Source organism: Micromys minutus, assembly GCF_963924665.1.
Source record: "Micromys minutus genome assembly, chromosome: 24".
Taxonomy (NCBI): domain Eukaryota; kingdom Metazoa; phylum Chordata; class Mammalia; order Rodentia; family Muridae; genus Micromys; species Micromys minutus.
The window spans coordinates 34,376,173-34,402,809 of NC_137959.1; the positions used below are offsets into that span (position 1 = coordinate 34,376,173).

Below are 26,637 nucleotides of genomic sequence, written 5' to 3' on the forward strand. Positions count from 1 at the left end.
TTGTTGGGAAGTTGGACTAAAGACTGGAATAATCAACAATTCCCTTTCTATATAGACAGTGCCTGTAAGTTCTGTGAATCTAGAGAACCCTGACTAATACACAGTTTAACCAGTATAATAATAGATGGATAGATAGATACATAGATAGATAGTTCAATTCCCAGGATCCACTTGGTGAAGGGAGAGAACCAGCTCCAGCTAACTGCCCTATGAACTCCACATGCCCATCTACATGTGCCTGTGCACACTAAATGAATGTAATAATGTTTTTGTAAAACATGTCCAAAACTGGTAAAGAAATCAACATTTACCCAGTGTACCCTGTGTGACCAGTAACAATAGGGGTTTATGTGACAGGCAGTGGGGGAGGGGGCATTCTTCTAAAGAACAGAGGAGAAAGAAATTATAAGACTCTGTTATTCTCCAATAAAGGGTATTGAGCTTTGTCGATGAACTCAGTACCCTTACTGGACACAGCCCTGACACAAGGGGGAGCCATTCCATCTGCAACCTGGCAGAGAGATTGAAGGGGGTGGATGTGGGGAAGGTAATCTGACCTCTAACCTCCCCAAGAGCAGAACATACTGAGGAGAGGGAGAGGTAAGAGTGTGGAAGCCCACAGGCTGGTGGTTTAACATCCAGAGCTCACAGGGAGCCTGGACAGAGGCAAGGGTGGGGTCTGAAGCAGGAAGGATGCTGTAAGGAGCCTAAATGCAGAGAAGAGTGTCACCAGCACAAGGTTCACCACTGTCAGATGACTGGCTCTTCAAGGACTGTGAAGGACGCAGTCTGGCCAAGGATGACTGCCTGCCAGAGAAGGCTATGGCAGTGAGTCCAGCTGGTTGTAGTAGAAACACCCTGAGCTCTGACCTACGATGGACTTCTAAGAAGGGGGAGGCAGAAAAAAGACCCATCAGGGTCTATGCAGCTTAGAGCCAGTAATCTGTTCCCTTGATAGATGACAGGGATGAGTCCTGTCTCTTGTCCCCTGGAGCACAAAGACACAGGGAGTCAGTGTTCTAATTCGATGATTTATTGTAAATGCTCAAAGAGGGAGGCAAGAACCACAGACTCAGTTGGCTTCCAAGATCTGATGCACCCAGGGCATGAGGGCTGTGACTCGGGAATACACGGCAGGGACGGAAGTAGAGCAGAACTTGTTGCCCCAGGACACAATGCCTGCCAGGGTCCAGACACCATCCTTTTGGCAGACGAGGGGGCCACCAGAGTCACCCTGCAGAAAAAGGTAAAGAACTTGTCATCGAGCCTAACAACAGTACCTGGACCAGGTGGGGTCAAGACAAAGTGCAGGACAGTTCCTTGGGGTCACGGACAGCCCCACCTGTACACCTGCACTCCTGGAGGGGACCCACACCCTTATGTTCCCTCTGTGAGTAAGAGACACGCGCAGCTCACAGGGCTGGTGGCAAGAGTGTGTTTCCTGTGGGCCCTACACTACCAGTTTGGGCAGAGGTGCCCCTAGGGGTGTCTGTTAGCCTCAGCTCATCCTTTTCTGGACTGCAAGCCCTCTGCTAGCCTGACCAGGTTACACGTTCTGAGATCAGATCCGGAGTGGGAGGCTGTACCATGCAGGAAGAGACTCCACTGGCGCCTGCGCAGATCATCACATCAGTGATCTTGGAACCCCAGGTCTCCTTGCATTCAGCAGTGGACACGATGGGCAGGGCTGCCTGCTGCAGCTTCTCAGGGCTCTTGAAGGCTACAGGGATAGAGGGAATGGAGTCAAGGTCCCGAGGCCTGCCAGCTTACTGCATACCACCATGGGTTCTTTCAGACATCTGCGGGGAGAGCTGCTGTCAGGTTCAGAAACAGGCAGAGCCTGGCTCTTGTGACCATGGGTAGTAGGTGTATAAGATTTCTTATTGAGACCATGGTTTACACCAGAATGGAACCTGTACTCAGGTTCAGGCTCAGAGAGAATTCCTCCTGCTGAGCAGAAGGCTTCCTGAGGCCCCATCTTGTCAGCAACCATTTGTGTCAGATGAGTTTTAAATATTAAGTCTTAAGTGACACATAATAATTGTGAATTACTAGTTAATAATTTTTTTTAAGACACTGTCTTATTATGTAGCTTTACCTGGCCTGGAACTCACAGGCTCTGTCTGCTTTTTGCCTCTCAAAGGCTAGGGATGAAAGCATGTTTCTATGCCTGGCTTTAGTTGACAAATTTCAATTAAGAAATGGAAAGATGAGGCTGGAGAGATGGCTCAGTGGTTAAGAACACTGACAGCTCTTGTAAAGGTCCTGAGTTCAAATCCCAGCAACCACATGGTGGTTCACAACCATCTGTAATGGGAGCTGATGTTTTCTCCTGATGTGTCTGAGGACCAGCTATAGTGTGTACTCATACAAATAAAAGAAAATTAATTTTTTTCAATAGAAATAAGAAAGCCAGACAGACAGTGGGGGGTTCACAGCTGAAAGAGCCTTCCACCTGGACCCAAGAACAGCTCCCTGGAGCAAGGTCACACTCACCATTGTATTTGGTCTTGCCCCAGCCAGAGGTGGCACACAATGTCCCAGCAGGGAAGTCATCATCAACAGTGGGCAGACACACGGCAGACACAGTCTCAGAGAACTTGGCAGGAGTGGCCAGCTTCAGCAGACTAATGTCATTACGCACAGTGATCATACTGAACTTGGGGTTAGAAAAAACCTGTGGGGACGAGAAACTTGGTAAGATTTGGGGGACCTGGTCTGTGCTGAGACCCTAGGGACACACGCTCCTTTCCTTTTGGCTCCATCAGAACAGACGCAGAAAGAGAATTCTAAGTCCAATCCCAACTCTACAAGCTCCTTTAAGGAGTCAAGTGCTTCCCCTCACTGGGCTTGCCCCCCCAGCATGTGGACTGAGCTCCTCTCCCATCAGCAGCCTGTGTACCTTAGCGATCTTCAGGACCTGGATGTTTTCCTCATCGGAGCCCTGATCAAACTCTCCAGCCACTACCACGTCAGAGGTCCTAGGGATTGGGACACATAGGGGGTGAGAGGAAGAATCCATCTGACCCCTTTCCCCTCCCCCAAATGAACTTGGAAGCAGAACCCCCAACGTAGTCTGAGACTCACTTGACCTCACAGTGGGCAGCAGTGATCACCCAGTCTTCGCTGATGAGGGATCCCCCGCAGAAATGGAAGCCAGTTTTGTCCTAGTGAGGATGAAAAGTAAGGTCAGTGGTTCCTACCTTAGTAGCACCCCAGTACAAGCACTAATGTTCCCAGGATTTTCTTCTCACCTGCAGGGACACCTGCCAGGGCCAGGAGCCAGGAACAGCATCTTCTCCATTGACAATCCTGGTCAGACCGGTCAGTACAGGTTGAATGGCAGGGACACCACAGCCTGGAAAGGTAGTAACCATGTTGTAGAATGCCTCTGCACCCCACTGTGACTATACCATCCCCTGGAAGCATGTGGCTCTCCTTCATCCTGTTGGCTCAGGGGTCCCCCACACAGAGCCTGCTGACCCCCTTCTCCTTCCAAGGATGAAGAGAGGCACAGCAGCCCCCATCCAGGCATGTCCGAGGAGAACAGAAAGCCTACTGGACAACCAGGCTGTGCGGCTCTAACTCCAGGCTGGCCATTTCCAAGGTACCTACCAATTTCAATAGTTATTCAAGCACATGAAATTTGGTACCCTACCTATTTTTTTTCTTTTCTTTTTTACACAGGGTTTCCCTGTGTAGCCCTGGCTGTCCTGGAGTTCACTCTGAAGACCAGACTGGTATCAAACTCAGAGATGCCCTCCGTATGCATCCCCAGTGCTGGGATAAAAAAAAACAAAAAAACAAAAAACAAAACCAAAAACAAAAACACGCCTACTACCCGGCTGTGTTCTTTAATTAAAAAGGAAATAAACTTTCTTCCAGGTGCATTGGTGTACATCTTTAATCCTAACACTCAGGAGACAGGAAGGGAGATCTCTGAGTTTAAGGACAGTCTGATTTATAGAGAGATTTCTGGGCCATAAAGGGCTACATAGTGAGAGCCTGTCTCAAGTTCCAGAAAAAGAAAGAAAAGAAAGAAAGGGGACATTGATGCTACACCATGAAAAACACACAGAATAGGGAGATAAGCAGGAGTGGCCGGGCATCTTGGATATGCCAGAACACACTTGCTACAGTGACTGGCAGATGTTCACAGTTTGGTTGTACTGTGGCCCCTGCGGACCCTGTGACCAGCCTCTCTACTTCTGAAGTCCTTTGACCCTATCAAGGGACCAGCACCTGTCTCTCTTGAGGGCAGAAACTAGGAAATGGACAAGATTCTCCATTGATGACTAAAATACTCCCACAGAGTCACAATCATCTACTTTTCTATTAGCCAAAAATGAGAACCGGGATTGTGTGTTCTCACAGTGCAGTGTATTTAACTCAGTGTGCTGGGTTTCCATGGCTACATGGCTGGATCTGCCACATTCTGAGTGAAATAGAGTTTGTTTAAACCAGCACAGCCAACTACTATCCATGTAGTTGTAAGGTTCTTTGCCGATAGATTTAAACATATGGTAGCGCATTTGTAAAAGCCTGAAGAGAAATGACTCAGAACAGGACAAGGGAGGGAGCTGGGCTGAATCTGGGCTATCTCTCTCTCTCTCTCTTATTTATTTTTTTTTAAGATTTAATCTGTAGAAGTACACTGTAGCTGTATTCAGACACACCAGAAAAGGGCATCAGATCTCATTTCAGATGTTATGAGCCACCATGTGGTTACTGGGAATTGAACTCAGGACCTCTGGAAGAGCATTCAGTTCTCTTAACCACTGAGCCATCTCTCCAGCGCCCTGGGTTGTCATTCTTAACAAAGTATGTCAGGCTGGATTATTAGCAAATGCCCATAGTCCCAGCCATTATGATGGCTGAAGCAGGAGATTTGGTTGATCCCAGTTGTCTGACTGAGCTACAGTAAAAGACGGTGTTTAGTGATAAAATAAGCAACCGAAAAATAAGACAAATGGCGGGCATGGAGAATGATCTGAAACTCGCTGTGGTGGATACATGCCTGTAATCCTAGCATATGGGAGATGGAGGCAGGAGGATCAGGACCGACTACAAGAGACCCTGTTTCCTCAAGAAGCAAATGCTAGGCCCACAGGAATACACCCCAACCTCAAGCTAATCTCTCCCTCTTTTGTTTTCTTCTTTTTATAAAAGAAACACAAAATGGTAAGTTGTTTTATGTTATAACATGTAAATGTTATAGCATCAGTCTTTAACCCAAGCACTTAGGAAGCCTAGGCAAGAGAATTGCTCTAAGTCTGAACCTACCTGCGCTACATAGTAAACTCTGGGCTAACCTGGGCTACAGAGTGAGATCTTGTTTCAAACAATACAAGGTAAAAGCAAACAGCAGAACAACAAAAAACAAAAGCTAAGCATCTGCCAGCAGGCTCCTGCTGGGCCATAGCACTTCTACCTCAGTCACATCTGGATCTACAGAGCACACCTGGACACAGGCAAGTCTTTTTGCTCCTGAAGCAGGGCATAAGCCCAGAAGGTCCTAGAAAGACTCTTGCCTTCCCTGAGACTTCTGGTTCCTTTTACTTAATGAGGCTCAGAGAAGAAGGGTAGGGGATAAGCTGTCTCAGGATTACCCCTCCGACCTCTCCCCCTCTAATGGTACCTGGCTGTGTCAGCTGACTCCCACCACTTACCAAAGGTGGCTCCCACAAGGGCAAAGCAGGACAGAAGCCAAAGGAATGCCATGGTGCTGGTCAAGGAATTGGTGCTTGCCTACTCTGAGGCTCTTTTTATGTCCCCTAGGGTCCTCAAGCCCTGCCCAATCCCCATGACCCTATCCAACCAGGAAGGTCCAAGAGTTCCCCTCCCTGTTATCCAGAGACCTTGGATGGAAGTGGGGGCCAGGCTTCTTATCACAGTCTTGCCTGGTTCTTAGCCCATGCCCAGCTCATGGGAAAAGGACAGCTGCCCTGATTAACAGTGCCCATGAACATTAGTGGAGTCCAGCATCCCCAAGGCACTGTGAACAAGAACCCTTCTGGAACAGGAGATTGAGGTCTGCAGAACCCTATTTATGCAGACATTCTGGGAGGTGGGCTAGGAGACTCAGTGCCCATCCCGAAGACAGGCTTCCCAGCTCTTAACTGAAGGTGGTCCCAGGATAGATTCAAAGATACTGGTGGAGAGCCTCCAAGTGAGTTGGTGCTCTAAGACCACAACTGGGTTTCACTCATTTCAAACAAAGGGTTACATGGCCACTCAGGGCTATGCAAGGACCACCTTGTCTCCAGTCTCAACCAAACTGTCTTAGGATGGATAGAAGAAGCAAAAGCGATATTTATGGCAACAGGGCAGTAACCACTGTGAGGCTGCTGTGGTCATGGAAGTGCTTGCCTCACATACCTGAAGCCCTGGGTCCAGCTTTCTCTTCCTCCCACACCAGATGTGCAGATTTACACTATAAAGAATGTTTCAGGGCTGGAGAGATGGCTCAGTGGTTAAGAGAAAAGACTGCTCTTCCAGAGGTCCCGAGTTCAATTCCCAGCAACCACATGGTGGCTCACAACCATCTGTAATGGAATCTGATGCCTTCTACTGGTATATCTGAAGACAGCAACAGTGTACTCACATACATAAAATAAATAAATAAATCTTTAAAAAAAAGAATGTTTCAAAAGAATAGGAAGAGTACAAAGAAGAGAGACATAGTCTTTGCCTAAACTTTCAGGTTTTTTTTTCCAATAACATTTATGTACTACATTGAATAATGACTTGGAAGTGAAGAGCACTGGCTGCTCTTCCAGAGGACCCAGGTTCGAGTCCAAGTATAAGACCCAAATTGAGTCTTCTGAATTTGAGGTTCTCATGAATGAGACAAGATATCAGGCATCGATACAAATGCACAAGTTTTATTAGTCCAATGCACTGGGGTGGCTATATCCATAGGATAGGTTACCCCAAAAGGTTGTTTCAAGCACTTTCTATACTTTTTAGGGGTACAGGTTATATCAGCAAGGTTATAATTTAAATTCATGGGCTAAGCATATTGGCTAGCAAGCCTGTGAAAGGCATTGGAACTGTATTTGGGACCAGAGGGTCAGGTGACTATCAGTCAGTACATTCTGTGGGTTTCCTACTGGAAACTGTCGGTAGAGAATGGAATTGGGGCTAGCCTTGATGAGGCTGTGGGTGTAAGGCTGGCCTAAGCCCTTAAGGTCCTTCATTCTTACCCCCCACCTTGTCTAGGTTACTATTTCAATTGTAAAATCTAAGGTCATCTTGTTCCATAGCCTCAAACTGTGGTTTCAGCACCATTATTTGCACAGTGTTAAGGTTTTCCTCGATGAAAGCAACTAAGACATTCAAAATGCAAGGACCAAACTTTAGGAACAGGCATGGAATGATCAAAGGTCCTATCAGAGATGAAACTAAAGTGGCCACCCTGGCTGTAAAAACAATAGGCCTAACCGAGGCATCAGCTGAACAAAGACACAAAACACTTTGGTCTGATTCAGAAGCTGTAGGTGCACAAGGGGTCACTCTTAAGGAGCAAGCCCACCAGGTATTTTTGGGGAGAATCATACCCATCTGCCATAGTCATGAGTAGAGTTACAAAGAAACGTTTCCTCCAGGAGGACAGCGCCTATGCAGAGTCCTTGCCCGGACAATAGTTGAAGGGTGAGAGATTATCTGGACCTCCAACTCATCTGTGTTGTTCAGACTTATGGGACCTTTGGCAGCTATTCTCCCATAACATGGGGGAACTGTATCATAGGAGAGCCAACAAGAGGTGGTAAGCAAAGGCTTGGTTGAGTTTAGAGCTAGAAAATATTTTATATAAGGCTTAGAAGTGGGTGCTCATCACCCTGGGGATCCTGATTAGAGAATAGATGCTCTATTATTGAGGCCACTCTGGTTACCACAGTAACCCCAGTAACCACCTTGGGACCTACCATAATGGTTGACATAATGGGTTGAGAGGCCGAAGGTGCCAGGACTATAACAGAGTTAGGCATGGTGGAGGTAGTCAAGGCCTCAATCTACCAGTGGATGGTACAAAGAAGCGCATTATCATAGCCAGATTGATACAGCCTTAGTCTCTAGGTGTTTCTTTTTTCTCAAGTACGTGCTCTTTATCCTGCTTCAGTAAATCAGAAGGAGAGAGGGTTGGAGGAGAAATTATCACAGGGCCTTTATCTTCCCAGTTCCCAGTTTCCTGGGTGATGTCAGGATGGCTGCCAAAAACCCCAAAAGACCCAGAGGCCCTCCGGTTCATGGATTCACGTTATACCTGCTGTGTTTTAGCCCCCACGTATGGAATTCCTTCTTACAGTATTTAAAGCTCATGATGAGTGGGGAGTGGTCTCACAACTCCACACACAACAAACGTAGCCATCAGCACTTATGGGCCTATGCCCTACTCCACTCACTTTGGGGGCACACATAGACCAGGATGAGGCATAGCCTACTTCTTAGCTGAGGGTGCCCACATCCTAATCCTCGTTCTTTCACACCACCCCTGGGACAAGGCTTCGGGGAGTATGTGGGTTCTCCCTTACATTCTCGCAGTCCTTCTCCCAGTTCCTGAGTGGGAATATCCCACACATCCAACCCATCAGGTAATTGACACAAATAGAAGTAAAGTGGGCCACAAGGTGTAAAGGGGGTGATTCTTTAGACATGGACCATACCTGTAGCTGGTAGTTCTTTCCATGTAAGTCTAGCAGCAGTATGGGGTTGCTCACAGTTCTCGAGATGTCCTCTGCTGGCCACAAACAAATAGTAGCCAGATCATGGTGTTCAGGATATCTTGAGTTTTAGGGGTTGTGGGTCTTTTTGATTTTCTAACTGGAGATGTCAGTCGGCTCCAGTCTGAAGCAAGTTTCTCATGGGAGGGGTGTGTCCAGGCTGTGATCCCATTCACCTCGACCTCCATTGGAGTAGTCAGCAAAATTAGGTAAGGTTCTTCAAGTATGGTTTGAGGCTCAGGGTCTGATGGCATCTCACAAAGCCCAAGTCTCTGACTTGAAAGGGTGAGCAGTCTCTGGAGTAGTTGGAACATAGGCCATGGTCAACGGAGCCCAGATTTCTTTTCAAATTGTGTGCAGAGCCTTAAGTCTGACATATAAATCATTATCAGTATGGCAAGTCAATTCAGGAACATCCACCAAAAGGGTGAGGGGCGCAGGGGTCCCATATACTATGGCAAAGTGGGTCAAGTTGAAACAGTAGTTGGTGTTCCTAACCTTAGAAGGGGCTAAAGGAAGGAGCAACACTCAGTTTACACCAGTTTCCAAGGTCAAATGAGTTTACCAATTGGTCCCCAGAAACAAGCTAATATCTGACTGACCTGGGCAACTAAAGCTGGCCCATTGTCTGATCCAATTACCTTAGGGGTGCCAAACCTTGGGAAGATACCTTCTAGAATCTTCTTAGCTACCGCTGTTGCCATTTCTCTCTTTGTTGGGAAGTCTTTCACCCACCCAGAAAAGGTATCTACCTAGACTAATAGATATTTTTATTAATATCTTCCTGACTTAATCTCTGTAAAATCCACTTCCCAGTAAACCCTAGGTCTATCCCTCCCACCCACCTCTTTCCTTTTTCTACCTCAGTTCTACATTCATTTACCTTCTGGCATGGCACACGGGTATCTACTACTTGTCCCACTAATCCTCACATCTGACACCAAAGAATTTGATTGCAAGATGGTCCTCACAACCTTGTAGACGTCTAGATGTGTCCATTGATGCATTTGCTTCAAGTCCAGTACTGTGTACCAGGTTCTGGATGGGGGCAATGAGCTCAATAAGTAATAAGGGTTAGGTACATGCAGTGGAGATGGCTCACCTATTTGTTTACCATTCGGAGATCTTGAAATGTCCGACAGTTGTTGGTTCCAGGTTTCCACACCAGCAGGAGAGAAGTATACCAGGATGATTTGCATGTATGCAGATCTCCAACTTGGAGTAGCTATATGTGTATTGTGATCCTGTCTCACACCTCCTTTGACATGGGGTACTGATGCATTGCTATCTGCGTAGCCTGGGCTTTTCAGTGCTATACTGAAGGGGGAGCTGGTTCTTAGCCTCCCCCATTCCTGAAATTCCCACCCAGGCTTGTGAATACGCCAGCAACCACCAGTCTGTCATATCTTAGGCGAGCTAATTTTGCTCTAAGAGTTGATACTCATCCTCCAACTGAATGGTTAGGACCTGTACGGGTACCCCTTTTGGCCCTCTAACCTGTGGCCCATCAGGGTGAAAGTGTACTTGTTCCCCCATCTTAATCAGGAAGTCTCTTCCCAATAAGGTGCAGGGATAGTCTGGCATTACTATGAATGAGTGGGATATCCTGCCCACTCTGAGATCCACAGGAAATCCATGAATATTACTTGTTGCCTGTAGCCCCTTGAACGCAAGACTTTTTGTTTGACATGAAATCCTCATTTCGTAACAGGACAGAACTGAACCCCTGACTCTCCAAGGAACTGGATTGTTTTCTCTTCCACTTTCATAATGTTACCCTGGACTCGGGGAAGGGGTCTGAAACCTGTCCCTGCTATTTGCTGTCTTTTTCTATAGTCAGAACTCTGGGGCGACATGTCTGCTGGTCTTATTGTTGCGGTCCCTTTGCTTCTTGTTGGGACACTCTCTGGCTCAGTGGCCTTTTTCTGTACATTAAGCACATTGATCCTTGTTGAAAGGCTCCTTCCTAGTGCCAAACTTGGTTCTTAATTCTCTGTCCCTCACGACTGTGTCCAGGATCCTCTGTAAATTCCTTTCCTGCCTCTTCTCCTGCCTTTTCTCTCTCTCTCTCTCTTTTTTTTTTCTTTCCTTACTCCGTGTCGTCCTCTGTCTCCCTGTTATGGTAATCTTTGTCAACAACCTGAACTAAATCTTACAACAACTTATCCCATAGTCTCTCTAGCCTCTGAAGCTATTTTCTGACACCTCTACTTATCTATAAAAGCCCTAGTAAAAGTATCTTTGTGCCCCTTGTTGGTGGGGTATTAGGGTGTATACTAGTGGGATGCATCCATGAACTCCTCTCGAAAGGCTAAAGGTGACTCCCCTCGTCCCTGCTTAACCTCAGGTACCTTTGTCAAATTGTGGGCCATCTTGCCAACGGAACCTGGTGGTAGACCTTCAGGTGCTCCCTACCTTCATGTTATCCCTCATCTGTGTTAGCAGTGTTTTGAGTGGGAGTACCATTTGCTACAGATATGCAATACACTAGTAAAGAGAATCTGCAAAGACTGCAACAAGTCATCTTAGGTAGGCTAAAGGGTGAACAAAACAGAATCTAAAAGGTCAGTAAGGCCCCTACAATTATCAGAAAAAGCGGGATTTAAGAGAAAGAGGTCAGAGAAAAATGAATCCTGTAGAATCTCTTTCGTAGATGGTGTGGGGTTTTTTAAAGTGAGGATCTGGGTTGAAGGAGAAGGCAAAAAGGGCTGGAACCATGGAGGAGGGTTAGCTACCAGATTCTCCCTGAACAGGATGCAAGGAATTTGATCAAAGTATTCAACCCCTATGGACCAAAAGCTCTCCTCTTCTTAATGTCACTATAGTCATATAAGCTTAAAGAGATACCCCTGCTCTGTCTCATGACTAAAAATAATGTCAGTCAATGTATACACACATAATCACACACACACACACACAGACACAGAGAGAGAGAGAGAGAGACAGAGAGAGACAGAGACAGAGACAGAGACAGAGACAGACAGAGAGAGAGAGAGAGAGAGAGAGAGAGAATGAAATGGAAACAAAAATGTCCACATACACACACCAGAAACTGAAACAATATCCTGGGTATCCCTGCCATGAACACCACGTTCTGCCACCAAAACTAACAAGTGGGGTTTCACTAGAATTACCCAGAGAATCTGAAGTGTCCTCCAGATTCTCTGTGACTGTGACATTAAGGCATGTCTGCCTGCCACTTACTGGCCACAAGCAGATCAACAGGTTACAGAATTCACAGATGTTCAAGAACAGGGCCAAAGTGAACAGAAGAATAAATACAAACAACTCATAGATTGTTCACCCCACAAAGGGTACAGAACAAGACTCAGTCAGTTCTTGTTGATACTTACAATCAACATAAATTAAGACAATAAAACAAATAGACATTTCCCACTCCACTGGCACAGAAAACAGGTAAAAATGATACTCTGCCAGCAAACTCTGACACAGAGTCAAACAGACTACTCTCCACTCCCACTGACCAGATTCAAACAAGTTCCAAATGGGGCCTGAAGCATCCTTCACACTTCCTATGGTCACAACTTACAGACACTCTCCAGCAAACCAGCTTGGATTGGCCTGTGGCCAAGTCCCTAAGGCATTTTCTTAATTTCTAGTCTTAAGAGTCTCAGTCCACTAGGGCGGCACCATCCCTAGGTAAGTCAGAGTTGTAGAAAGTAGGTAGCAAGCCAGAGGGAGAACAAGTCACTAGGTTTGTAGTGGTTCCTGCTTAGCTCCTGGTCTGACTTCCCTTTATGGTAGGTTGTGAACAGGTAGTATAAGCCAGATAAACCTCCTCAAGATACTTTTGGTCTTGGTGTTTATTAAAGCAATAGAAAAAGAACAACATCTTGCCATGTAGTCTCCCTCACACACTTGCTCCAGAACTTCATAAAGGAAACCAAGGGAACATTCAAAAGCCATTCTCTCTATCTCTCTCTCTCTCTCTCTCTCTCTCTCTCTCTCTCTCTCTCTCTCTCTCTCTCTCTCTTTCTCTTTCTCTCACTCTCTCTGTCTCTCTGAACACATCCTTCCCCTTTACAAGTGGCTAATGAGACTGTCAACTCCATTTGGGTACACATCCTCTTCCCTGTATCTGGCCTGTCCCAAATGCAAAGTCTAAACTTACGAACATCTAACCAGAGACCCTCGGCTCACTGCAGTTTTTGACCTAACTGGTCCTGTCCGACCACGGACTTCAGCTACTATAGGGGAAAGGACCTGTTGAGATCATATGATGACCACAAACAATCTAGTTTACAAGAAGCTTGTACTCCTTAATCTAACTAGTTAGAACCATGCACAAGTGCATGAATCTGCATCCAGAAACCAGGAGCAAGCTGGCTCTGCTATACCTTTTCTTAACCAAGGGCACTCTCTCTCCAAACATTAGACAAAGTTTTCCAAACTAGTCTCAGGACCTGAGGCTCTCCTCACTTGTTGGACACAGTTCAAGGTCATTCATTTCCATGAGTTTCCAAGACCAGCTAGGTCAAACAACACGTTCCCCAGGGCAGGAGCAAAGATTGAAAAAAAAGAGAGACAGTTGTCAAAATTGTAACATGACTTTGGCCAGTCTTGAGGCTGAAGGGAATCCTTTATTATGTCCGTTTTTTAAAACACTTTTAATTACATGCAGAAAGATAAAATCAGTTCTGAGTCAGGGAACAAGCAAGTTAATAATCAAAAATCCTGTAAACATCTTTCTGGAGGTCAGGTGTGAAGATCAGGGACCAAGGGGGTTCCCCAGAGACAAAGAGACTGTCACACCTACATTTGCTGAACCTCCCCTAAGCTTCAGTGCCATCCTACTGCCCTGGGCTTCAATTCTAAGTGTTCTGACCTGAGCTTCAAATGCAAATGTTCTTAATATGGGTCAATTCCCTGGAGTGTAGGACCAAAGTCAGATTTATGTCTTGACCAAGTTATGATTGTCCTGGTAAAGTAAGAATTCCCACCACCAACTCTGCAGAGGCACCAATAATGCTCTCCACATCTCCCCCTTATTAATTATATGAAGAAGACAGCATCTGTCATAGGTTATTCTGGCAGAAACACGTCCAATACCCATATTGTAATTTGCATTTATCTATATTAATATTCCATATTTATATGGAATATAATATCAATGCATTTCTGGCTTAGGTCAGTAAGGAACTGTGTATAGAACGTTATCTGTCATGGACAAATAGCCTGTTCAAAACTCTGTATGGGGGTCCATTTTCAGCTTCAAGCCATGTATTTTAGCAGCCAGCAAGTTGATGTTGTTAAAGCAAGCCTTATCACAATGGGCAGGAATAAGATTATTCCCAGGACTAGAAGGGCTAGTATGGATCAAGCCATATATGTCATTCTAGAAGCCAGACCAAGAAGGAAATACTGACTTCAGGCCACAAATACATTTCTCAGCATTATTGTAGCAACAAAGCTCAGCAGGGTAGCATTGTATAAATTAATAATCTCAGTGTACAAGACTAAAACATCTAGAGCTGTTAGAACGATGTCAAATACCCTCCAAACGTCTCTGAATCTTTTCCCAATAATAGTAACTATCATTGTAAAGTTTTGAAGTAACACAAATCCATTGGTACTTAGCATGATATTCGAGATGCTTTCCTAATTTTAAACTCAAAAGGACTTCTCTAGTGATTTGAATTATATAAAGAATATCAATCCATTGTCTAAGTGCCTAGGTAAAACTTCTAGAATATTCAAAACATTAGTAACATTTTTTGGTAAACAATTAACAAAAGTAGCCTTCTTAACTTCCCTCAAGGCTATAGCAGAAGCAGGTAATACTAGCTATTAATACAATTAAAGCTGCTCTACCTGCAAAAATGAAGCCCAAAAGCTTCTTGCTTCTGTCTGAAGCCTGACTAACTTCTAATATCTGCAAACCTTTCTTAGGAATATCAGGGTCTTGTAATACTCACTGGCAATAAAACAAAAGTAGTTGACAAACCACCATAACAAACACATTCAACATTAACACAATTGGAAAGTGTACAATCAGTACAACTGACACTGAATATCATTAGAGAAACATAAGGAAATTCAACATGACTAAATAACAACAGATTAGGAGCTTGAACACAGATTAGTTAGCTTAAATTCGGCTAACATTTGTTCAAATTCTAGATCGTGTCCCAATTTTATCCACTGCAAATGTAGCTTCACAAGGCAATTGTGAATTTTAAAATGGCTTTAAACATGGCCAGAACCTATCCTTTCAATAAAGATTATTTCCAATATTGGACTGATTTCTAAACCAGTCTATCATTGAATCAGCATATCTGGTCACATTAAAGTTAAGAGAAAATTTATTATGACTTCTTTTCTATAAGATTAATTTTTCTAAGTCAGTGTCCACAATCCCCATGTTCTCTGTCCCACAAGGTCTAAAAGCTTGAGGCAAAGCTGCTCTTCCAATGTATGTTAAAGGCAAAGGTGGGTCAGAAACTGATGTTCAATAGAGCTTCCTGGTCACCATTGTCAGGGCACTCAGAAGCTCACAGGTCGCCATGATTCTTTGTCTCAGCATCTGCATGTCTCACCAACCACTCTGGCAGGTAGCATACTTGCTAGGCCTTGAGGTGTAATACTTTGTTCCCCCCCCTCAGTTAACAAGTCTGAAGGACAGGGTGGGGCCTGGAGTCCTGAGAGCTTGCATTCCTAATGAGCCCCAGCTGCTTCTGCAGGGCCTCTGCCCATAATGAAGCCCATTGCTTTGCAGCACACTAATATGGAGTTGATTTTATAGGCAGGAGATTGCAATGGAGGGGAAGACCTGCTGCCTATGGACGTATACAGGAGGGAGTGTCCAGTCTGAGTGAAGTAAGGACACTTAGGACACATGGGAGGTGCCATAGATTCTGTTGACACAAGGTCTTCCTGTGTCATTGAGACTGACCTTGAAGTCACTATACCTCTGCCTATATTTTCCAAGTGCACATTTTATTGGTTTTGTTTTTTTTTTGGGGGGGGGGAGGGTTGTTTTTAGAGTCAAGTCTTACTGTGCAGCCCTGGCTGTCCTTGAACTCACAGAGATCCACCTGTTTCTACCTCCCAAGTGCTGAGTGGGATTAAAGGCATCATTTGGTGTGATCAAATATCCTGCGACCTCATGTCCCAAGACAAGTAAGATCTTCTGTGACACATCCTAGTGGTGGAAAAACAGAGCTACTTTTCATGTACTGTTGGGGTCTTTCTGGAATAAGCACTCTGGCATCTGTGAGTGTGGATGACAGGTGTCACTGCTGGACCAAAGCCAGGACACCTAGCTAAAGGTTAGGTGTCAAATCCAGTCCACTTTATACTTTAAAACCGTACAGTGGGGCAAGCTAGCAAGTGAGGTTGGTCAGGTGACTAAGGCCAAGGCACCCACCATTGTTTCAGCTCCTTCCCAAGGCACGTGATGCAGACAGCAAGTGAAGCCATGCTTGACAACAGAGGACACAGCAGTGCCTCAAGTACATTTCTAAGTAAATCCATCTCTAATCATGTCTTTTATTTTACTTTGATGCCATCCTGCAATGTGGGATGCCTGCCTGATGATTTGGTACTAACAGTGGTTTTTCAAATCCCCCATTCCTAGAAATTCTTGTTCTCTCTTCCCATGGGCTAGGACTTCTTCCCCAAGCCTCATCTTACTGTTTTTTTTTTTTAAACATACCATTGATACCGACTTTTTAAAAAAATGGTTTATTTATTTCTTATATACAATGTATCTGTCTTAAGACACACAAGAAGAGGGCATCACATCCCATTACAGATGGTGAAGAGCCATCATGTGGTTCCTGGGATCTGAACTCAAGACCTGTGAAAGAGCAGACAGTGCTCTTAACCACTGAGCCGTCTCTCTAAACCCAATCTTATCGGTTTTTTGATACTAAGTTTTATCGAATGGCTTCTTTGAGGCTTGTAAATACATTGTTTTAATTTCTAGGTTCATTCATCAGATTGAACTTTCCAATTGAGGTCTGAGACAAGCAGATGTCTGTCGACTAGGGAAGAGAGGCACCCAGTTGTCCGTGATTATGATAAACTCTAAGGGTAAAACATACTGAAAATGGACCATTAAGAAAAAAACAAAAATGTGGGGCGGTGGTGGTGTGCACCTTTAATCTGAGCATTGGGCAGGCAGAGACAGGCGAGTCTCTTGAGTGAGGCCAGCCTGGTCTACAGAGTTTGTTCCAGGGCAGCCAAAGCCACATAGAAAAACCCGACTTCAAACAAAGACATAAAACAAAGCCTTACCCAGGTTCACATATTTAAAAGAAACTTTTGTCTTCTGATCTTCTCATTTTTAATTAATTCATTATTTTGTTATTTTTATATCTATTTAATATATATACACAAGTACACTCTTGCTGTCTAAAGACACACCATAAGAGGACATTGAATCCCATTACAGATAGTTGTGAGCCACCATGTGGTTGCTTGGAATTGAACTCAGGACCTTTGAAAGAGCAGTCGGTGATCTTAACTGCTGAGCCAACTCTCTTTCCCATCATCTCTTTAAGATAAAATTAATTATATTTTGTGTTGGCCAGGTGGGGGAGGGGCATGTAGCTATGGTGCACATGTGAAGGTCAAACGGCAACTCTACAGAGTCTGTTCTCTTTCTGCCCTGCCTGGGCTCCTAGGACAAAAATCAGGTCATTAAACTTCATAGCATCTCACCATAGTCATAATGTCTCTGGGCTCTTATAACACCCCCATAACTCCACCTCTTTTGCTGTGGTACTAATTAATTATAGTGACCATATACATTGGTGAATTGGCTCAGGCCACATGTATATTCAGTGGCAGCCACATCCTGAACAGCAGCTACTCCCACCATCAGCCTGGTCTATGGAGGACAGCTATTGAGGAGCCTGTGAGCCATGAAGGTGCCTCTCATGAGCACATTCCTTACTGGTTGGTGGATGCATGTGTCTTCATGGTGTTTGCCTCAGAGCCATACCCACCTCGGAACCTCCAGCCTCTCCTCTATCTCACGCAAAACTTCTAGGTTTTCTGCCTTGTCTGCTGTGCTCTGTTGCTTTTGCATGCTACCAGGAACCACCTGGCAGGTGACCACCTCTAGGGACCTGACAGACTGTGGAATGCATGGGCTGGGACAGCAGTCTCTACTGGACAAACTCCTTCATGTGGCATCAGGCTACCTGAGCTGGCTCAGCTCCTGGGATATAGTCTCTACTTCCTTCCAGGCCTAGACACCTTAACAGCTGGGAACTAAGGGTATTCAGAGGCAGAGCTGCTGTGTATGTCCTTGGGTGTCTGGGGAAAGTGTGTAGCTTCTGATAGGGAAAAGGGGTCCACTTCCAACTATTCCCAACTCAAGAACTCTGAAGGTTTAAGGCCTCAAGCTACATCAACCCAGAAGTCTACCCTACACAAGTCAGGATGCCGTCTTGGTTTTGATAAGCTAGCCAAGCATTCTGAGGGCAGACCATTCAGGAATTTGCTCTCTCCTATGACTTGTGTGATCCCAAGATCAAGTTCAGGTTTTTAGGCTCCTGCAAACACATGCTTTTTTGATGCTCTGAGGGACAGGGAGGATCTGGTGAGTCAAGCCTGAAATTACTGTAATAAGGAAGAAGAGTCAGATTTGGACGTGCCTGAGAACCCCATTTCCAGCCATACTCCCCAAATGGCCAGATAACTATATCATTCCTCAAAGGGTCTCCAATTGTGGACTCCATGATGCTAGTAACTTCCTGCCATACCCCCAAATGGGAGTGACAACTGTAGCCAGACAACTATATCACTCCTCCAGGAGTCTCCAATTGTGTGAAAGGTCAACACTGACCAAAACTGGGAAGTAGCCGACCCATGCTGTGTTTGTTGGGATTCTGTAAACCCCACCCCTCAGTTACCTGGCCTTACCCAGGTATGCTCCTCCCAGTGACCTGACAGTATAAAAGGGGCTGCTTGCCCCCTCCTCTCTCTGTTGCTTCTTGTTCTCTCTCTCTTGCTCCCTCCCCTTATTCCTCCTCTTCCCCTCTCTCTACACATGCTCTATTCATCTACTCTTCTTTTTTCTCTCTCTCTCTCTGCCTCTACTACCCTCTTAAGTCTCTCTTGACCTAAATAAACTCTATTCTATACTATACCGTCATGTGGCTGGTCCCTCAGAGGGAAAGGATTACCAACATGGGCCCCCAGAGGCATCTCCCTTGCCCCCAGGCCTCACCACCCCTCCATGGGCCATATCGACCCCCCCCCCCCACACACACACACTCTTTTCATCCTTTTCCTAACATTGGTGCCAGAAACTCGACATCATGTTTTAAACAACATGGGTGCCCAGTGACTTTAACAACAGTGTTAATCCTACCTCAGTCACAGACTCATGCAGTGCGTAACCAACTCATGCTGTGTTAATTCTACTTCACAAAAATGTATATATAAAAGGTGTTTCTTTTGGAAACTGGAGGCCTTCACTGTTCCTATTTCAGGATGTACCCAGTATATTGAAATTACACCACCTCATCAATCTCTGACTCTGTCTCTATGGATGTGGATGTCTTGGACATTTAGCCCCCCTGGGGACAACACTACCGCTCACCTTCCCACTTCCTTCCTCATTTTTAAAACTTTTATGTGTGGTTGTGTTTTGACTACAGGCAGGTCTGTGCCCTTGCAGGTCAGAAGAGGGTGTCAGAGCCCATGGGACTGAAGTTACAGATGGTTGTAAGCGGGACCCTGGGTCTTCTGTAAGAGCAACTGATGTGCTACACCTCTGAGCCATCTCCAGCCCCACATTTCATTTTAAATTGTCACTTAATTACACTCGGCTTTTGGACCTTTTGGGAAACCTTTCTGTACCTTTAGCAACACTCACTGAGTTCCACCATCCTCCTAGTTACTCTCTCCCCATAATTCTCAAACTCCCGATACTTAAAACCCGCTAATGAGTTCCATTCCACCAGGGGGCGCTCATCCCTGGGCGTAGTGGTTCCTGCCTATCCTAGCCCAATGGAGGCTAGGGCAGGAGGCTGTTTTCAGTCCTACTGCAGGGATCCTGTATCAAAAACACAGAAACAAAATAAAACCTATCATGACTCAGCAATAGAGAGATCCCATAAGCTCATTGCCATCTTAAACCTAGGCTGGGCTGCCAAAAAAAAAAAAAGAGGGATCCCGGAGCCACAGGCGGTACAGTGTCCGGTCTTACCTTAGTCTTGCATGGTTAACTCCAGAGAGCCACAGCCCTGTTGGAGTGTCAAAGGAAGCACTCTGAGCGCTGCAGGAAACTTACCAGGGAAATCTGAAGCTGTAAGTTGATAAAGAGAAGGAGAGAAAAGAAACCTAGACAAGCAAAGAGAAGCAAAGCAGGCTTCAGCATGGCTGGATGTTTGAGTTTGAGAGACCAGGGAACTTAAGCTCTGAGGCCAAGGGCTCAGGAGGAGGGTGGGACCTTGCCCAAGACCAGGGCCTCCAGCTGAGTTCTCTCTTTAAAAGAGGGACCAGCTGGAGTTTCTCTGCCACAGGTGCAGCAGGTCTACCTCCTGCAGCTCTGTTTGGAGCAGCTGCTGTGAAGTCCCCTGTGTGAGCGCAGATGCAGACCCTTCTGGCTTAGTCTTGACTGCTGGCTTTGTAGATTTCAGCTGGTGGAAAGCAAGATCAGCTGGGAGGAAACTGAGGTGCACAGTCTGAGTAACATGGCTGGATGTTTTTCTGTTTTGAGAAAACTCCATGTTGTAACTCAAGCCCACATACCCCAGGCTGGCCTTGAATCAGAATAGGGCATCACGTCTTTAGGAACCAGGATTTCAGACAGCTGTGAGTCCCCATGTGGGTGCTGTGGTCTGGTGGGAGGGACAAGTGCTCTCAACTGCCTCCTGAGCCATCGCTCCAGACCAGGTTACCCTGAACTCAGGGTAATGTGACTCCCCCACCCTCCTCAGCCTCTCTAGTGCTGGGATAGCATACATTAGACACCACAACCACCTCAAGTCTGCCTTTCAAGTGTAAATTTTGTAGTAAGTACAGAGCAAGTCCAAGAAGATCCTTGGACTTCTATTCACAGCTGCTACTGACCATTGTTGGGAAGTTGGACTAAAGACTGGAATAATCAACAATTCCCTTTCTATATAGACAGTGCCTGTAAGTTCTGTGAATCTAGAGAACCCTGACTAATACACAGTTTAACCAGTATAATAATAGATGGATAGATAGATACATAGATAGATAGTTCAATTCCCAGGATCCACTTGGTGAAGGGAGAGAACCAGCTCCAGCAAACTGCCCTATGAACTCCACATGCCCACCTACATGTGCCTGTGCACACTAAATGAATGTAATAATGTTTTTGTAAAACATGTCCAAAACTGGTAAAGAAATCAACATTTACCCAGTGCACCCTGTGTGACCAGTAACAATAGGGGTTTATGTGACAGGCAGTGGGGGAGGGGGCATTCTTCTAAAGAACAGAGGAGAAAGAAATTATAAGACTCTGTTATTCTCCAATAAAGGGTATTGAGCTTTGTCGATGAACTCAGTACCCTTACTGGACACAGCCCTGACACAAGGGGGAGCCATTCCATCTGCAACCTGGCAGAGAGATTGAAGGGGGTGGATGTGGGGAAGGTAATCTGACCTCTAACCTCCCCAAGAGCAGAACATACTGAGGAGAGGGAGAGGTAAGAGTGTGGAAGCCCACAGGCTGGTGGTTTAACATCCAGAGCTCACAGGGAGCCTGGACAGAGGCAAGGGTGGGGTCTGAAGCAGGAAGGATGCTGTAAGGAGCCTAAATGCAGAGAAGAGTGTCACCAGCACAAGGTTCACCACTGTCAGATGACTGGCTCTTCAAGGACTGTGAAGGACACAGTGTGGCCAAGGATGACTGCCTGCCAGAGAAGGCTGTGACGGTGAGTCCAGCTGGTTGTAGTAGAAACACCCTGAGCTCTGACCTACGGTGGACTTCTAAGAAGGGGGAGGCAGAAAAAAGACCCATCAGGGTCTATGCAGCTTAGAGCCAGTAATCTGTTCCCTTGATAGATGACACGGATGAGTCCTGTCTCTTGTCCCCTGGAGCACAAAGACACAGGGAGTCAGTGTTCTAATTCGATGATTTATTGTAAATGCTCAAAGGGGGAGGCAAGAACCACAGACTCAGTTGGCTTCCAAGATCTGATGCACCCAGGGCATGAGGGCTGTGACTCGGGAATACACAGCAGGGACGGAAGTAGAGCAGAACTTGTTGCCCCAGGACACAATGCCTGCCAGGGTCCAGACACCATCCTTTTGGCAGACGAGGGGGCCACCAGAGTCACCCTGCAGAGAAAGGTAAAGAACTTGTCATCGAGCCTAACAAGAGTACCTGGACCAGGTGGGGTCAAGACAAAGTGCAGGACGGTTCCTTGGGGTCACGGACAGCCCCACCTGTACACCTGCACTCCTGGAGGGGACCCACACCCTTATGTTCCCTCTGTGAGTAAGAGACACGCGAAGCTCACAGGGCTGGTAGCAAGAGTGGGTTTCCTGTGGGCCCTACACTGCCAGTTTGGGCAGAGGTGCCCCTAGGGGTGTCTGTTAGCCTCAGCTCATCCTTTTCTGGACTGCAAGCCCTCTGCTAGCCTGACCAGGTTACACGTTCTGAGAACGGATCCGGAGTGGGAGGCTGTACCATGCAGGAAGAGACTCCACTGGCGCCTGCGCAGATCATCACATCGGTGATCTTGGAACCCCAGGTCTCCTTGCATTCAGCAGTGGACACGATGGGCAGGGCTGCCTGCTGCAGCTTCTCAGGGCTCTTGAAGGCTACAGGGATAGAGGGAATGGAGTCAAGGTCCCGAGGCCTGCCAGCTTACTGCATACCACCATGGGTTCTTTCAGACATCTGCGGGGAGAGCTGCTGTCAGGTTCAGAAACAGGCAGAGCCTGGCTCTTGTGGCCATGGGTAGTAGGTGTATAAGATTTCTTATTGAGACCATGGTTTACACCAGAATGGAACCTGTACTCAGGTTCAGGCTCAGAGAGAATTCCTCCTGCTGAGCAGAAGGCTTCCTGAGGCCCCATCTTGTCAGCAACCATTTGTGTCAGATGAGTTTTAAATATTAAGTCTTAAGTGACACATAATAATTGTGAATTACTAGTTAATAATTTTTTTAAAGACACTGTCTTATTATGTAGCTTTACCTGGCCTGGAACTCACAGGCTCTGTCTGCTTTTTGCCTCTCAAAGGCTAGGGATGAAAGCATGTTTCTATGCCTGGCTTTAGTTGACAAATTTCAATTAAGAAATGGAAAGATGAGGCTGGAGAGATGGCTCAGTGGTTAAGAACACTGACAGCTCTTGTAAAGGTCCTGAGTTCAAATCCCAGCAACCACATGGTGGTTCACAACCATCTGTAATGGGAGCTGATGATTTCTCCTGATGTGTCTGAGGACCAGCTATAGTGTGTACTCATACAAATAAAAGAAAATTAATTTTTTTCAATAGAAATAAGAAAGCCAGACAGACAGTGGGGGGTTCACAGCTGAAAGAGCCTTCCACCTGGACCCAAGAACAGCTCCCTGGAGCAAGGTCACACTCACCATTGTATTTGGTCTTGCCCCAGCCAGAGGTGGCACACAATGTCCCAGCAGGGAAGTCATCATCAACAGTGGGCAGACACACGGCAGACACAGTCTCAGAGAACTTGGCAGGAGTGGCCAGCTTCAGCAGACTAATGTCATTACGCACAGTGATCATACTGAACTTGGGGTTAGAAAAAACCTGTGGGGACGAGAAACTTGGTAAGATTTGGGGGACCTGGGCTGTGCTGATACCCTATGGACACACGCTCCTTTCCTTTTGGCTCCATCAGAACAGACGCAGAAAGAGAATTCTAAGTCCAATCCCAACTCTACAAGCTCCTTTAAGGAGTCAAGTGCTTCCCCTCACTGGGCTTGCCCCCCCAGCATGTGGACTGAGCTCCTCTCCCATCAGCAGCCTGTGTACCTTAGCGATCTTCAGGACCTGGATGTTTTCCTCATCGGAGCCCTGATCAAACTCTCCAGCCACTACCACATCAGAGGTCCTAGGGATTGGGACACATAGGGGGTGAGAGGAAGAATCCATCTGACCCCTTTCCCCTCCCCCAATGAACTTGGAAGCAGAACCCCCAACGTAGTCTGAGACTCACTTGACCTCACAGTGGGCAGCAGTGATCACCCAGTCTTCGCTGATGAGGGATCCCCCGCAGAAATGGAAGCCAGTTTTGTCCTAGGGAGGATGAAAAGTAAGGTCAGTGGTTCCTACCTTAGTAGCACCCCAATACAAGCACTAATGTTCCCAGGATTTTCTTCTCACCTGCAGGGACACCTGCCAGGGCCAGGAGCCAGGAACAGCATCTTCTCCATTGACAATCCTGGTCAGACCGGTCAGTACAGGTTGAATGGCAGGGACACCACAGCCTGGAAAGGTAGTAACCATGTTGTAGAATGCCTCTGCACCCCACTGTGACTATACCACCCCCTGGAAGCATGTGGCTCTCCTTCATCCTCTTGGCTGAGGGGTCCCTCACACAGAGCCTGCTGACCCCCTTATCCTTCCAAGGATGAAGAGAGGCACAGCAGCCCCCATCCAGGCATGTCAGAGGAGAACAGAAAGCCTACTGGACAACCAGGCTGTGCGGCTCAAACTCCAGGCTGGCCATTTCCAAGGTACCTACCAATTTCAATAGTTATTCAAGCACATGAAATTTGGTACCCTACCTATTTTTTTTTTCTTTTCTTTTTTACACAGTGTTTCCCTGTGTAGCCCTGGCTGTCCTGGAGTTCACTCTGAAGACCAGGCTGGTATCAAACTCAGAGATGCCCTCCGTATGCATCCCCAGTGCTGGGATAAAAAAAACAAAAAAACAAAAAAACAAAAAACAAAAACATGCCTACTACCCGGCTGTGTTCTTTAATTAAAAAGGAAATAAACTTTGTTCCAGGTGCATTGGTGTACATCTTTAATCCTAACACTCAGGAGACAGGAAGGGAGATCTCTGTGTTTAAGGACAGTCTGATTTATAGAGAGAGTTCTGGGCCATAAGGGGCTACATAGTGAGAGCCTGTCTCAAGTTCCAGAAAAAGAAAGAAAAGAAAGAAAGGGGACATTGATGCTACACCATGAAAAACACACAGAAGAGGGAGATAAGCAGGAGTGGCCGGGCATCTTGGACATGCCAGAACACACTTGCTACAGTGACTGGCAGATATTCACAGTTTGGTTGTACTGTGGCCCCTGCAGACCCTGTGACCAGCCTCTCTACTTCTGAAGTTCTTTGACCCTATCAAGGGACCAGCACCTGTCTCTCTTGAGGGCAGAAACTAGGAAATGGACAAGATTCTCCATTGATGACTAAAATACTCCCACAAAGTCACAATCATCTACTTTTCTATTAGCCAAAAATGAGAACCGGGATTGTGTGTTCTCACAGTGCAGTGTATTTAACTCAGTGTGCTGGGTTTCCATGGCTACATGGCTGGATCTGCCACATTCTGAGTGAAATAGAGTTTGTTTAAACCAGCACAGCCAACTACTATCCATGTAGTTGTAAGGTTCTTTGCCGATGGATTTAAACATATGGTAGCGCATTTGTAAAAGCCTGAAGAGAAATGACTCAGAACAGGACAAGGGAGGGAGCTGGGCTGAATCTGGGCTATCTCTCTCTCTCTCTCTTATTTATTTTTTTTTAAGATTTAATCTGTAGAAGTGCACTGTAGCTGTATTCAGACATACCAGAAAAGGGCATCAGATCTCATTTCAGATGTTATGAGCCACCATGTGGTTACTGGGAATTGAACTCAGGACCTCTGGAAGAGCATTCAGTTCTCTTTACCACTGAGCCATCTCTCCAGCGCCCTGGGTTGTCATTCTTAACAAAGTATGTCAGGCTGGATTATTAGCAAATGCCCATAGTCCCAGCCATTCTGATGGCTGAAACAGGAGATTTGGTTGATCCCAGTTGTCTGACTGAGCTACAGTAAAAGACGGTGTTTAGTGATAAAATAAGCAACCGAAAAATAAGACAAATGGCGGGCATGGAGAATGATCTGAAACTCGCTGTGGTGGATACATGCCTTTAATCCTAGCATATGGGAGATGGAGGCAGGAGGATCAGGACCGACTACAAGAGACCCTGTTTCCTCAAGAAGCAAATGCTAGGCCCACAGGAATACACCCCAACCTCAAGGTAATCTCTCCCTCTTTTGTTTTCTTCTTTTTATAAAGGAAAACACAAAATGATAAGTTGTTTTTTGTTATAACATGTAAATGTTATAGCATCAGTCTTTAACCCAAGCACTTAGGAGGCCTAGGCAAGAGAATTGCTCTAAGTCTGAACCTACCTGCGCTACATAGTAAACTCTGGGCTAACCTGGGCTACAGAGTGAGATCTTGTTTCAAACAATACAAGGTAAAAGCAAACAACAGAACAACAAAAAACAAAAGCTAAGCATCTGCCAGCAGGCTCCTGCTGGGCCATAGCACTTCTACCTCAGTCACATCTGGATCTACAGAGCACACCTGGACACAGGCAAGTCTTTTTGCTCCTGAAGCAGGGCATAAGCCCAGAAGGTCCTAGAAAGACTCTTGCCTTCCCTGAGACTTCTGGTTCCTTTTACTTAATGAGGCTCAGAGAAGAAGGGTAGGGGATAAGCTGTTTCAGGATTACCCCTCCGACCTCTCCCCCTCTAATGGTACCTGGCTGTGTCAGCTGACTCCCACCACTTACCAAAGGTGGCTCCCACAAGGGCAAAGCAGGACAGAAGCCAAAGGAATGCCATGGTGCTGGTCAAGGAATTGGTGCTTGCCTACTCTGAGGCTCTTTTTATGTCCCCTAGGGTCCTCAAGCCCTGCCCAATCCCCATGACCCTATCCAACCAGGAAGGTCCAAGAGTTCCCCTCCCTGTTATCCAGAGACCTTGGA

General features: G+C 46.2%; 2 protein-coding genes across 2 annotated transcripts; both read right to left on the bottom strand.

Annotated features, from left to right (window-relative positions):
* Positions 1 to 1,072: 1,072 nt before the first annotated feature.
* Positions 1,073 to 5,721, bottom strand: LOC308436353 (chymotrypsinogen B; the record flags this gene model as incomplete). Its single annotated transcript, XM_080937234.1, has 7 exons — positions 1,073 to 1,234; positions 1,587 to 1,720; positions 2,497 to 2,677; positions 2,903 to 2,981; positions 3,088 to 3,167; positions 3,255 to 3,358; positions 5,670 to 5,721. 7 exons carry the CDS (start codon positions 5,719 to 5,721, stop codon positions 1,073 to 1,075), a joined length of 792 nt encoding a protein of 263 aa, XP_080793360.1.
* Positions 5,722 to 21,848: 16,127 nt separating this feature from the next.
* LOC308436408 (chymotrypsinogen B) lies at positions 21,849 to 26,494 on the bottom strand (the record flags this gene model as incomplete). Its single annotated transcript, XM_080937314.1, has 7 exons — positions 21,849 to 22,010; positions 22,363 to 22,496; positions 23,273 to 23,453; positions 23,679 to 23,757; positions 23,863 to 23,942; positions 24,030 to 24,133; positions 26,443 to 26,494. The coding sequence occupies 7 exons, from the start codon at positions 26,492 to 26,494 to the stop codon at positions 21,849 to 21,851; spliced, it is 792 nt and encodes a 263-aa protein (XP_080793440.1).
* Between the last annotated feature and the right edge of the window lie 143 nt (positions 26,495 to 26,637).